At 62.6% G+C, this 13,690-nt stretch overlaps 1 protein-coding gene across 3 annotated transcripts; it reads right to left on the reverse strand.

Annotated features, from left to right (window-relative positions):
* Positions 1–678: 678 nt before the first annotated feature.
* Positions 679–12,945, reverse strand: MST1R (macrophage stimulating 1 receptor). 3 transcript variants are annotated; one of them, XM_054594830.1, is made up of 20 exons: positions 11,701–12,945; positions 8,534–8,722; positions 8,326–8,454; positions 7,986–8,156; positions 7,530–7,690; positions 7,004–7,169; positions 6,755–6,891; positions 6,186–6,347; positions 5,997–6,090; positions 5,630–5,839; positions 5,382–5,528; positions 5,140–5,302; positions 4,868–4,969; positions 4,586–4,792; positions 4,137–4,217; positions 3,803–3,984; positions 3,599–3,708; positions 3,182–3,347; positions 2,663–2,799; positions 679–934 (listed from the first exon to the last, which is right to left on the reverse strand). In XM_054594830.1, the coding sequence occupies exons 1-20, from the start codon at positions 12,943–12,945 to the stop codon at positions 679–681; spliced, it is 4,215 nt and encodes a 1,404-aa protein (XP_054450805.1). The 3 variants fall into 3 exon arrangements, with proteins under 3 accessions (XP_054450805.1, XP_054450806.1, XP_054450807.1); XM_054594831.1 differs by lacking the exon at positions 5,382–5,528; XM_054594832.1 differs by lacking the exons at positions 8,326–8,454; positions 8,534–8,722.
* Positions 12,946–13,690: the final 745 nt, after the last annotated feature.

Here is a 13,690-nt window from a genome sequence, read left to right on the forward strand (position 1 = left end):
AGAGGGACTAGAGCCCGGGGAAGGGGACAAGCAGGCTGCGCGGCAGGAAGAGCCACCTAGCCTGCTGCAATCCTCGGTCATCAGCAGCCTTCTTGGTTCTGGTCAGAAGTCCCCAGGGCCCTGGAACCTGCACCTGGGCCTTGCCTACCTTCCTGTTGTCTGGAGCCTTCTTGCTGACCTGAAACCTGTCCGGCCTCAGGGCCTCTCTCCCAACTCTGCTTCTGGCATAGCTTCCACCGGACAGGGCCTCAGTGAAAAGGTCACCTCTGGGGCATTTTCCATCCAGTGCTTCCCCCTTTCTATCCAGTGCTGATCTCCATCACCCCCAATGCCACTGGTCTTTTTCTTTCATAGCATTTACCACGATTTGCTTAAATAGTCATTTGTTCATTTACTGGTTCACGGGCCGGCAGCTGGTCACGGCTGAGTCCCTGTGCCCAGCAGGCCAGGCACATAGCAGCTCTGTAAGCACTCAGTACATTGAGGGTCACCCTCACTGGCTCCCTCTGTGGAGTGACGGGTCAACGTGCCTTGTTCCACCCCTGTAGCCTGAAGGCTAAGGGTAAGGGACCGGGCAGAGTGCAAGTCGAGCCACCCCCTGGCATGGCATAGCCCAGAGGCTAACTCCCAGGAGTGGCTATGCACGTCCAGCCCCTCAGGGCCTGCCTGGGGCTGAGGTCACGTGGGCCTTGGTGGCTCTGAGAGGGGCCGAGGCCGCCCAGGACTCCTGTGCACAGACGGGGACAGTGGCTGTTCTGGGGGCACGTTTGCCTCCTTGGAGGCGTCAAGGCTCAGGTTCACATAGGCCACGGACAGCTGCACATAGTGGTCCCCACACAGAGCCAGCGCCACCTGCTCGACTTCTCTCACCAGCGTTCCAAAGGTGGGGCGCGCTGCAGGGTCCGCCGCCCAGCAGCGCAGCATCACTGCGTACCTGCAGGGGAGGGGAGAATGCCAGGGGCTGGTCACAGCCGTGCCCAGAGTCTGGGCTGCCCACCCTGTTAACCCCCTGGCGGGCCACTTAGGGATGAAGACAGGTACCAGGGCCTCACACCTAGCATGGCCCGATCAGGGACAGCTCTTCTCTTCATTGTGATTGCTGCTCCAGCCCTGCCTTCCCACTGTGGCAAAGGTCGCAGTGCCTTAGGGGTGAAGGGCTTGGGCTCCGGCACCCTTGTGCCTTGCGCTGTGATTTGGGGCAAGTTCCTTAACCTCTCTGTGCCTCTGGATCCTCCTCTGATCCCACGGCCGTTGGGGCATAAGTTAACAGGACGCCTGGGACGGGCCCAGCCCATGAGCTGTCGTGGCTATTATCACACCTTCTAGGAAAGACGACCAGGCCCGGGGACGTGAGGATGAAAAGCTCGGAGATAGGGGCGTCGAGGGCAGTGCCACTCGTGCCCTCGTTCCCGAGCAGAGTTTCTCCGGTTTGCCTGGTGGCCCCTAATACTTGCCCCTGCAGCTTGGGAATGTCGCCCTTGCCTGAAGTAATCCTCCAAGTGCCCTACAAACAATGACCTCACATAATTCTCAGACTCTCTGCAGGTGGTCCTGTAATCATCCCAACTTCTCCGATGAGGAAACTGAGGCCCAGGGAGGAGAAGGGACTTACCCTGGGACAGACGTGTGCTACCCAGATCCCCCTCCATCCGCCCCCGACTGCTGACCGCTGGGCTCCAGGCTGAGGTCCAGGCTGAGCTGCCCTGGGCAGGAAAGAACTGCCTCTCCCAGCTCACACCCCCTTCAGGGACAGCTGTGACCAGGGACTGGTTAACATCTGGCACAAAGACCGGGCCCCTTGAACTTAGTTTCCTACAACTGTGAAGGGCCGTCATCGCCAGCAGTCCCCGTGGGATGGGCTGCGGCCTCTGTCGCATCTTCATCGCTGCCCAACTTCCCCGCCCGCCCGGTCCTGCTTCCCAATAAACTCCTGCACGTAAATCTCCACCTCAGAATCTGTTTCAGAAGCCTTGCCCGGAGGCAGGCGGCAGGGAAGTTCACTTCCCTCCCTGCAAACCAGATGCATGAGTGTCATGAATCACGGGAGTCAGGCTCGGGGCAGGCAGGGCTGAGCAACAGGGCTACTCGTCCCCTCTGGAGTGCAGCCCAAGGCGGGACCCGTGACCTGGCTCTTCTGTCCTACCCACAGAGACCTGGGCACAGCCAGGGCACTCACTGCTTGAAGGGGTGAACCTCAGCACCCAACCCACTCGCAGGCAGCGAGGACAGCACAGCCGTCGCCGTGCCTCCGAGAATGGGGAACCTGAGACTAGATCCCGTGACAAAAAGTCCGATCTGGAGATGTGGGGGGGCTAGTGTGGGAGCTAATGGAAGCTTTCCTTGAGATGCGGTGAGTGGAAAGGATGGAAAACAGCCCCCCTTGGCAGGGGTGGGGGAGAGGAGTGCTGGGAAATGAAAGCACTGGCCTCAACCCAGACTTGAAGATGGGAATGCTGTTGCCATGGCGACCATCATATCCTCCCAGCACCCAGCCCTGAATAGGGCCAAAACCAGTCCACAGATGAGGAAACTAAGGCCCAGGGAGGGTCCCTTTCCAGGTCAACCAAAGGATCAGTCAGAAGGCGAGGCAAGAGTCCCGTCCCCTACCCCTCCTTGCCCCTGTGGCCCAGCTCGCTCCCCATTACCCCCTGTACATACTCACAGGGAATCGGGGCAATACTCAGGCTGGGGCAGGCGGCGGCCCTGGCCCAGGAAGTGAGTGAGGTCAAAAGGGTCGACGTGAGGGTATGGTGGGGCCCCCCGTGTCAGCAGCTCCCACAGCAGCACACCAAATGACCACTGCAGCGGGGGAAGGGTGAGGAGACTCAGTTGTCACTCCAAGTTTGGGGGCAGGGGGACTCCCAGGTCTTCTACCTCCCAGAGCTCTCTCGCTGGAAATGGAGGCTCCACCCCCAGTCAGAGCCCCTCCCCCAGTGCCTCACAAGCATCTTCCCTGTGCCCCCTCCCACCTCCTGAGCAGGTTCAGAGTTGGGGCTGGGCAGGGCCTGCACTGTTGAGGAGCCGGTGAGTTCACAGCCTCCTCCTGCCCACGAGGCGGGCGGACGGGCTGTGGGGGCTGCCCGGTTTGGAGAGTCCCTGGGCTTGGGTCCTCATCTGGAGCCAGAGGGGCAAGGCCAGGCACACCGAGGCCACGTGGACGCTGGGGCAGGCGGAGTCTCACCACATCGGACTTGCTGGTGAACCTGTAGGTCTGCAGGCTCTCCAGCGCCATCCATTTGACAGGGAGGCGAGCGTGGCGGTGCTGTTGAACACTGTAGTATTCCTTGTCCAGGACGCCTCGGGCCAGGCCGAAGTCAGCCACCTTGACTGTGAATGACTCGTCCAGCCTGGGAGAGGGGAATCCCACTCAGGACTGCCCCCCGCCAGCCTGTTCCAGGTCTTCACGGGGTTTCAGGGCCACGGAGTCCCACATAAGCCTAACTGGGCAGACGGGAAAGCTGAGGCCCAGAGAGGGGAGGACGTGCCCGGGGCCGCGCAGCAAGGGCTGGCGCGTGGAATCTTCTCTGAGCACCTTTAGGGCAGCTATAGATGCTGGAGCCCACCCCCTCGCTTCACCCCAACTGCCCCGGCCCCTCACATGCAGTTCCGAGCAGCCAGGTCCCTGTGCACAAACTTCTGCTCCGCCAGGTACTCCATGCCGCGGGCTACTTGCAGGCCGAAGCTGATGAGGTCCTTCACGGTGGGGTTCTGGGGACACAGGTGGGTCAGTAGGCAAGGGCCGAGCAGCTCCACCACCAGCTGCCGCCCAAGCCTCCCGACCCAGGGCCAGCTGAGCACTGACCCGCTGGGGTGAGCGGATGAACTGGAGCAGGTCTCCGTGGCGCATATAGGGCAGCAGCACACTGGGCAGCCCTTCGGGCGGCAGCACGATCCCGATGAGGGCCAGCACGTTTGGGTGGTGCAGACCGCGCATGAGCAGCCCCTCGCGCAGGAAGGCCTCCACCTCCTGCACCTCTGTGATGCCTGCAGAGCAGCGTGAGTCAGGCCCAGGGCAGGGAGGCCCTTTACAAGGGTCAGATGGGGAAACGGAGGAGAAGGGTCTCCTGCTCAGGGCCACTCAGAGAGATGGTAACAGAGCAGGGGCGAGGACCTGCCCAGCCCTCCGCCCCACTTACGACTCAGTGACTTGACAGCGCAGTGAATTTGATTTTGGGCCTCGTCTGTGTATTCTCCGTGGTAGACGACCCCAAAGTGACCTGGCGAGGGGAGGTGGTGAGAGGGCCCCGGCGCCCAGTGCTGGGACCATACCCTCTCTTTGACATACCCCAGCGCACCCATGGCCGATCTGACATTAAAAACACGCAGAGGGTGCATGACGGCAAAGGCTGCAGCCCTCCCAGGTGCCCCCACTCTGCACCCGAGCCCCTGGGACACAGAACAAACTCCCGCTTCACAGACGAGCAGCTGGAGGCTCGGAGAGGGCCCTGGGTATGCCCGAGGTCAGACAGTTGGTGAGAGGGTTAGAGCAGGAGGGTCGGTGGCAGTCCTGCCTAACTGCCTTGTGAGCCCGTGTCACCTCAGGACTCCACCTCTGCACCGGCCCCACCTGGCCTGGCCCCCGCACCTTTGCCAATGACTCGGTCACTGTGGGTGACCACCCGCTCATGGGGAATCAGCACATCCTTGACCTCGGCCAGGAGTGCAGAGTCCAGGTCCCCAAGCTGGATGGACTTTGTCCGAAGCAGTGGGACATGGGACCCATCCCCGCTGTCTGAGAAGGACTCTCTGTGCACTGGAGTGGTGGAATCCAGATGCCCCAGGGCAGGAGCTGCTGTGGAGGAAAGAGAGTGAGCGGCTTGTGGAGCAGAGGATGTGGCCCCAGCTTCGAGCGCCTCCACCGTCTCACCAGGACCGTATCTGCAACAGGAGCCAGACTGGAGCAGAGGCAGAGGCGTGGCTCTGGTGGTTTGGTCCAAGGATGCCGGGTCATGCAGGTTTGAAGAGAGGACTGAGGGAAGAAGGCCCCCTGTAGACAGCCTCTCCAAGCCCTTGGAGGCCGCCCCCTACCCAGGAGGCGTGGGCAGATCCCCAAGGCCTGGGCAGAGAGAGGATATAGGGACTTGGAGATGCCATTGTTTGGGGGTAGAGGCCAAGTCAGTATGGGCGCGGGGAGCTCACCTAGCTGCTTCCTCTGCCGGTAGTTGAAGACAAGCGCAGTGGCCAACACAACCACAAGCAGGACCAGGGCCAGCAGGACACCAAGGACCGTTCTCTGTGGGACACCCTCCGAGCCCGGCCGCACCACTCTGCCCAGGATGTGACATTCGCCATCCACGCAGACCTGGGGGCACGTGGCAGCTCAGGCCCAGCCTGTAGACCCCCACCCACATCTCCTGTGAAGAGCCAGCCAAGCTGCCTACCTGCAGTGGGGTGCCGTCCTTGCCCAGTTGCAGGGAGCGGGACAGGGGACAAATGACCACGTCCCCTCGGAGCTCATGCTGGCAGCTCTTGCCGCCCACGGTCACGTTCACATCCACACAATCCGCCACAGCTCCTAGCCCAATGTACTGCAGAGATGGTCATGAGGACTAGCCAGTGCCCCCCATCTGCCCTGGGCAGGCTTCAGCCCCAACCCTCCGCGGTGCCCGCCCTCCATCCCCACACTTACCTCGAACTTAACAGCCTGCTCCTCAGGCTTCAGTGGGGCCAGGTTGGTGCTGGGTGGATGGGGTGGGGGCAGGAAGCGAAAGCCAGGCAGTGTGAAGCCAGCAGCTCCATCCCCCCAGGCACTCAGGTTCCCTGTCACCCACCCCTGGGGGCCTTGGACCACGTATTCGGGCAGGCGGCACCGATGCTTCTCCGGCAGCTGCCCCTCACACTGCTGGGGCCCATCGAGAGTGGTTAGCCAGGTGCCTCCCCTCCCCCCCGCCCCGTCTCCTCCGCCCAGCTTGGGGTGGGGCAGGAACTCAGGGGGCTGGTCCGGCCTTCCTCCCTCCTGGCCAGTGCCCACCTGGCATCTGCCAGGGCCCACTCACCCTGCTCTCCACTGCCTTAAGCCCATCATGGAACGACAGCACTAGGTGCCACACTGAAGTCAGGTGCTGGCCACGGATGGTGACGCGGGAGCCGCTGTGGAGGAGAGCGGGCTGGTGGGCTTGGGGCGCTGTCTGAGGGTGGCTCCCTCATTCCTAGGCGGCCAGGGTGGTAAAAGAGGTTGCACTTACGTGTAGCCACAGTTGGGGCTGACACCCAGCACAATGGGGTCTTCCCGGTAGTCGAAGGTCCAGGAGCCAGGCACCGCGGCGCCCCCCACCTGCAGGTGGATGGGAACTCTGGCCAAAGCAGCACTGGGAGGCGTGGTACATAAAAGCTGCGTCTCGCTGACCCTGCAGAACAGAGGGACTGGGCTCAGGGTCACCATCCAGGTGACGCTTTGGCCCACTTCCTCTGGGGGCCTGCCGATCCCTCCCAGTTCCTCTGTTGGTCATCCCCCCAGCTGCCCAGACTCCGCGGGTCTGTCTAAAGGCAAGCTGGTCCCAGTAAGACCCCCAGGAAGGCAGGGAGGGAACAGATTCCCAACAGCCTTGGCTAGAGGAAGGCAATGGACTATGATGGTCTCCCTTGCTGTTCCCGAACCACCTCTGGACTGGAGGGGGCAACAGACCCCTCTTCTTGGACCTGACCATGCGACTGAGCCCTCCCACTGCTCTCACAGCGATCCAGGTTCTACCTGGTAAGTTTTCCCCTAGGTGTGTCCCTGTGACCTGCCATCCCCTTGCCTGCCAGCGCTTACCATTCCAGAAGACACTCAGTCCCGTTGACCAACACCGTCCGGCTGGTGCCTATGGACAGGCCCCGGCCCTTAAGGGTGAGGCGGGTGCCCCCTGCCCGTGGGCCAAAGAGGGGTTGCACTTCTTCTAGCACTGGCTCCTAAGAGGGCATGGAGGTGGCTTAGCTTGGTGCAGGAGACCCTCCACTTCAAGCCCTCCCCTCCCCCTATCACCCAGCTGGCAAGGGCACAGACGAGGCGAGGTGGCCTCACCATGAAAGAGAAGCCTTGCAGCGTGGAGGTGCCGTCTACGCGGAAGTGCTTGCCCGGTGGCATGTTGGTCACAGTGAGGCTAATGTTGGCAGGCCCGGCTGCCTGTGCATCCAAGGGCTCCAGCTCACACTCCAGCTCTTCTATAAACCCCTTCTGGGACTTCGGGCTAGAGCATCGGGAACTCAAGGTCAGCCAGGGGTCACACAGGCCTGGTTGCATGCCCACCACAAATCACACGTCCCTTCTGGGGCTGAGGGGGGGCCTCTCTCCACCCATGCCTCCCTCCAGGGCAGGCAGGATCTGGCAGGGTAGGGACTAGCTGTGCTGGATCCATGACTCAAGAGACGGGTACGGCATACGCAGGCTCCAGAAGGGACAGAGAGGTGCATCGGGCACGCCAGGCAGCCAGAGCCGCTGCAGCTGGCTTCACCCCTCCTTGCCCCCAGTAAGCAGAGGACAGAGTCTCACGGGGAAGGAACTGGTTGGTTGCCCCACCACGGGTAGGAAGGGCAGGGAATAGTTGTACCTCAAGTTTGAGCTGTCCTTGGGCAGCAGTCGGCAGGGACTTTGACCAACGGTGACCTGATGGGTGCCCTCAGGCACCAGCCCAGCAGGGTGCAGATAGAAGTTGGAGCCACACAAGGTCAGCCTCGTGCTGCCCCTCAGGGGCCCACTGTGGGGATAGAACTGGAGGGGGAGCAGACAGCCTTTGTGGGCCAGGACTCTCAGCCCTGCGTGCTTCCCCCAAACTTCTCTGCTGCGCCCCTGGCCTGCCCCACACTCCATTCATCCTAAGTCCCTTGCTAGTCCCCACTTGAGCACTTTTCGGCCTCCAAAGCTTTGCCTGGGCCATCTCCTCTGCCAAGGATGCCTTTCCTGAGGCCATCGCAGGCCTAAGGAAGACCATGGTCAAGACCTGCTGGTCCCCACCCTGGGCCCAGCTTGTGTCACCCTCACCTGTGCCCGGCCAGGCAAGCCATACCTCAGCAAGCTCAGGGGGGCAATGGTCCTGTTGCCAGGAGCCAGGACACTCCTTCTGCCGGCCACAGATGCCCCCACACCAGCCACAGCCCATGAATCGCTGCGCCCGCAGACAACGCCCACAGGTGAGGAAGTGGCGGCAGCCGGGGCCGCGGACGGGTACCTGGAAGACCTTGGAATGGCAGAAAGGTGGCTCAGGGGTGTCTGGAGGGGGTTGCCCCTTCGACCCCTGGGCCCATTCTAAATCAGGGTGGTAACCTGTGTGTCCATGCCTCCCTGTACTGGCAGGGAGGCTGTGCCCCCACAGCCCTGGCCCTAGGCCATGCCCCTGCCATTCTTACCTTGTCCCCAGAAGCAAAGAACAGGTGGTTTCCAAGACGACTGACATCTCGTTGCACAGGCTGCTTACTGTTGCCCAATGAGAAGTTGGACACATACAGCAGGTAGTTGAGAGACCTGGCCAGCTCCACCTGGGACAGGTCAGCTGTGAGCAAAACGGGGAAGGGGGCGGGGACCAGGGACAAAGGGCTGTGGAGATGAGGGACCTACCTGAAGGATGCGCCCGTCAGTTGTGCCCATGTGGGCCACTGTGACATTGTCAAGGCGCGTCACGTGCAGTGCGGTGACCTGCACTGGCCCTAACAGCCCGTTGAACAGGTCCACACGTAAGAGGCTGCTGCTGACCAGCAGAGGGAAGTGGTAGCAGCTGGTGTTGGGGCTGAGAGACACCAGGCCAGGCTGGGGAAAAATCAGGGAAGGAGTCAGGGCTCACCCCACACAGTGACCCCCTGGGGCCTCTGTCAGCGACCACAGCAGGGCAAACTCCCCCCCACCCCCCGCCCCGGCCTGCCTGTGCCGGCATCCCCACCCCGCCCCGCGGTGGGGCTCTCAGGGAGAGCACGGCCAGAGCGGGCCGGGCTGGAAGGCCAGCCTCCCCTCCGCCTTGCCCTGCCCCACCACATCCGTTCCGATAATGAGGTACTGAGTCTTACAGACCCAGCCCCAGTCTGTCCTCACAGCCACTCACCAGCCCCATTTGGCAGATAAGGAAACAGGCTCAGAGAGGTTCGGTCACTTGTCAAAGGCTGTGAAGCCTCTCACTCAGGGAGAGGAGCCAGGTTGGATAGTCTGAGCTCCTGACTAGAGTCCTCTCCTGCTCCCTGCTGGTTCTGCCCTGCACTTCAGCAAATGCTGTCCCCTCTTAGGGCTTCGGTTTCTCCACCATCTTAAGGGGCCTGAACTCTGAGGTTAATTTGTCAGCACAGGGTTGGTAACAGGGTCCTTCTCCCTGAGACTCAGAGGTCTTCCTGCACCCCCATTGGCTACCTGTGCCTCCTAAAGGTACAAAAGGGATAAACCAAGGTCTGAAGGTCTGTTTGCCAAGCTGGGCCCCAGGGGCCAGGAGATGCTAACCTCTCCCCTGCTCTTAATGGCGGGGGGAGGACGTGTTTGGGGGGCTGCACTCAGTGCTCCAGGGCAGGGCGATAGAAGCTTCTGGAAATCAGGAAGCCAGGGCGTGAATGCAAGGTATTGGATAGAGATGGGTGCAAAGTGCTGGCCGGGCTCAGCAGTCCTAGGTGCTTAAGACCCTCCCTCGCCAGCTCTGGGGCAATCCTCAAGGCCCGCGTGGGACCAAGCATGCGTAACCCAGCCATCAGTCCTGAGCACCGATCAGGAGCGCTGGGGACAGGAGCAGGTGCAGGGCTGGGCCCAGAAACTCCACTCACTCTGGGTCTGCAGCCTGGGTAGGCAGGGCCTGAGACTCTGCCCTCACTTGAGGAAGGAAAGAGGCCTATTCCTAGCCGGAAGCCAGCCAGGTGTTTTCAGCATGACTCAGGAACAGGTGGGGCTGAGGGGCGGAAGAGAGGCCCTACTCCCATTGGAGTCACGCCCTTGCCTGCTGCCCTGGGTTCCAGAGTCTTAGCTCTGGCTCCCCAGGCCTGTCGAGGGGCCCACAGCTCCTGAACACTTTAGTGTGCGATGCCCCCCAGAGGAGAGCGACTGCCTCAGACTCAAACCCTACCAGGACCCACGGAGGGCCAGGCGGCAGCTCCGCGCCTCTCAGGCTTCCTGAGCCCAGCCCCAAGGAGCGCTCAGCGGATGTTGCCCTGGAGAGCACATGGCTGGTCACTGGACAAACAGTACGAGCTGGCTCACGTACATCCCAGGGGCTGACCCAACCTGTGGGCAGGGCCTGGCACTACCAAGTCTTGCTAGGTGTCTTCTGACCCACTGACCGCTAGCCAAGTTGGGGAGAGGTCCTGATGCCCCAGGGGGGAGAAGAAGAGGGCAGGCAGGGCTGCCAGGCCCAGACAAGGGAGCCCCAGCCCTAGGGCCTGCTCAACCAAGAGGACATCAGCTGAGGGAGGGAGGCGGAAGACTCCCCCACCCTCATGCGTCAAACTTCTCCCACCTCTGAGCCATCAACAGGAGCTGGGAAGGAACTGATGGCGAATGTCATGGCAGGGCCACGGCCACAGGGCAGCCACAGACTGCAAGCAGTGACTGTGGGTCAGCTCGCTGAGAGACCACTTGTCCCATGCCATTCACCCCATTTTCCTGGTTTAATTTCCCGTGATCTAAGGTGAGACTGCTTCGGTGGCTTCAAGAAATCAGTTTTGGTTTTGTCCTCAGCATTTTAAGGAATGCCCTGTTTGTCTCTGCTCCAACTCCCTGACACCATGGCCTGGGAGAACCGGGGTCTCAGGGTCTGCGGGAAGGAGCCCCCGATTCAGCATGGGTTGGGAGACCTCCTGCCCAGGGTGAGAAGGGAGACTTGGGCAGGGCCCCAACGAGAATGGAAAAATGCCTGGGACTCCTGTGTGGCGGTGAATCAGTTCCAACCAGGCTTTACTCATTCCTAGATGTTTACAGTTGTTTGCACAAGACCAGGGTTGAGCCTCCTGGAATCTACGAGAACCAAGCCACCTTCCCACCATGTCCTGGGGCCTCCCACAATCACCCTATGGAGAACGATCAATCAGGGATGAGTAGGTCCAAAAAACCCAAGCCATGCAAACTCCCTGGCAAGCCCCACACCTCCCTGGCCCAGGAAGCTCCCTGGAACAGGGGTGGGGGCATTCTCCACCCCTCCTGCCCCATCCTCCTTGGACAGCAGAACAAAACAAGTGCTCCCACAGAGAAAGTGAAACTGCGTTATGGGGAAGTGGGTAGAAGGGGATTAAATGGTAATGGGGAGGGGGAATACAATAAAGATTAAATTTGAAAAAGAAAAGGAACTGTGCTGGTGAGCAGCTGTGAGCCTGGGTGGGTCCGTGAGCCTCTGAGGGTGTGGGGAGGCTGCTTTCCGTGTCTGTCCCAGAGGGGACGTGCAGTGGGCAGACAGGGGGGATGCCCATCGTTCACCCAGAGCTTGGCAGGGCTCCCGGCAGAGCGACAGTTATGATGCAACCCAGTTCTCACATAACCAGGGAAACTGCCTAAAAAATCAGAGACCAAGATAGGTGAGAGGGTGAGAGCAAAACGGGGCAGCCGCAAGGGGCTCGCCTGGCTGGGGGGCTCGCCTGGCTGGGGGGCTCGCCTGGCTGCGGGGCCTTTGTTTGGCCGACTCCCTCACACCACTGCAGCCCGACAGGAGTGGGTGGCAGAGAAAACCCCTCTCTGGCCCTCCAGGCTCCCCGGTGCTCTCAGGGGTGGAAGGAAAGCAGCCTGGCCTCAGCCACCACTCACAGATGAGAGGGGCTTGTTCCACTTACCGGGTTGGGGCACAAACTGGGGGCCTGGAAGAAGTCGAGGTTTCTCCGGAGGCCCGGGCGGGCGGGTGGCTTACAGCAGCGCTCCTCGCCCTCCTCTATGAGCTTGTCCATCAGATCGATGGGGAAGGCACAGACGACCGAGTTGGGGCCCCCACCGAGGCTACTGTCTCTGCTGGCCCCAAAGACCCCGAAGAGCACTTCCTCGCCCTCCGCTATGCTCAGCTCGGCGGCCAGCTGGCTGCCTACGGGAGCGGTGTGGGCTGCCCGCAGCACCGGGTATGGCTGCCCGACCACCGACGCCCCGCGTCGCCGACGCTTGGGTTCGAAATGGCAGTCGAGGACCAGCTCGCGGTAGTTGCCCACATCAGTGTCAATCGCACTGAGCCGGGCCACGCGCGTGTGTAAGGCGCCAGGGGCGGCAGCCAGGCTGGCTGGCTGCACAGTCAGAAAGTAGACGAAGTCCCCCGCGTGGAAGCTGTACACGTATTCGATGCGGTAGGACGCGAGGTGCGCGGGCAGCACCGACAGTGCCTTGAAGGCCGGTGCGAATCCTGATGCGTCGGCCTTGAGGCGCCGGATAGACACTGAGCGTGGGCTGAAGCTCGCGGCTACCTCCGCGTCCAGCGAAGACGCCACATAGAGGTACGCGGCGCGGCCCTGCTCAACCACGGTCACGAGGGTGCCCAGAGGGCTGGCCACACAGTCGGGGCAGTCTTCGGGCCGGTTGTGGTGGGCAGAGAAGAGACAGGATGGCGGTGCCAGGCGCGGGGAGGATCCGCCAGGCTCGAGCTCATGTAGGAAGCAGCGGCCGCGCAGACTGGAGCCGCAGCTGATCAGGGCCGGCAGTCCCGGGTCCAGCACCAGCACCTTGGCGTCTGTGTCACCTGGCGGGCCGTGGGGGCCCGGGCCACAGGCCGCACATGTCTGGCAGCCGGGGTCCCCAGCGGGGCCTGTGACCAGGCTCTCGAGGAATTGCAAGTCTGGCCCAAGCATGTACAGGCGATTGCGCGTGGCTACGAACACGGCACTTCCATCCTCGCCGCCCTCAAAGGTCGCCAGGGCCTGTACCGGCCCGCCCGGCGAGAAGCTGGGCACCACGTACTCCATGTCAAAGTCGCGGGAGGCGGCGTAGGGGATGCGCGGGCACTGCCAGGACCTGCCAGCCGTGGGCACCCCCCGCGGCGGCAGCAGCAGCAGCAGCAGCAGCAGCAGGGAGGGCCGCAGGGGCTGCGGGAGGAGCTCCATCGAGGCCCACGGGGGCCCCAAGGGCACTCCCACAGGCCAAAGGCCCGGCTGGGAGCAGACTCGAGGGCTGGGACCAGCGTCCCGCGCGAGTCCTGAGAGCCCTGGGCAGCGGACCCCTGCCTGGGGCTCCTGTGACGCTCCCCTCTCCTCCCCTGCCCTCAGGTCGAGCGCCTGGCACAGAAGGGCGCACACAGGGGGCTGGAGCTGGAGAGGCCGACTCACCTGCTTGCTGCCCTAGCCGCCGCTCCTGGCCGTCGCTGAGAGCAAAGTCGGCGGGTCGCCGGCGGCGAGGGCGGGCGGGGCCAAGGTTGGGGGCGGGGCGGCGGGAGGAGCCCGTCCTAGGCTGGGCTGGGCCAGGCTGGGCCGGGCCGGGCTGGCCCTCCAGGCTCTCCCAAGCCTGGGATGTCCCGCTCCTCCTTGCGCGTCTTTCTCTCAGTGGCCTGGGACTGAGTGCGCCTGGAGTGGCCTGGAGAGAAGTAAGTAGGCCTGAACCGTCCAGTCCAGGCCCGCCCCCGCACTGGGCTGAGGTGAGGAGGGGGCAGAGCCGCCCCGGTGCCAGGGGCGGGGGTCGGGGGGGGGGGGGGGGCGGGTTTCGAGGACGACCTAGCCCACTTTTTCTCTCCGTGCCTTTTTCCAGCAGCACCCTCAATGCTGGTTCCCGGGGAGGACCTGGGGAACCCACTGTGTGGGGAAGAGAACAGGAACGTATGCGGGACCGGAGGGGAGAGGTGAGTGCACCCCAGGA

The sequence above is a fragment of the Pteronotus mesoamericanus genome, unplaced genomic scaffold, assembly GCF_021234165.1.
Source record: "Pteronotus mesoamericanus isolate MK-2021 breed Mesoamerican mustached bat unplaced genomic scaffold, CSHL_Meso_final scaffold_533, whole genome shotgun sequence".
NCBI classification, from domain to species: Eukaryota; Metazoa; Chordata; class Mammalia; order Chiroptera; family Mormoopidae; genus Pteronotus; species Pteronotus mesoamericanus.

Bases quoted from the DNA above. Each gene is read 5' to 3' on its own strand.
- MST1R (XM_054594830.1), bottom strand. From the start codon at position 12,945: ATGGAGCTCCTCCCGCAGCCCCTGCGGCCCTCCCTGCTGCTGCTGCTG. The intron at 2,800-3,181 runs GTGAGACTCCGC...CCCCCGCTGCAG, and splicing joins TCACCAGCAAGTCCGATGTG to TGGTCATTTGGTGTGCTGCT. The intron at 935-2,662 runs GTGAGTATGTAC...CCTCCCCTGCAG, and splicing joins GAGTATTGCCCCGATTCCCT to GTACGCAGTGATGCTGCGCT.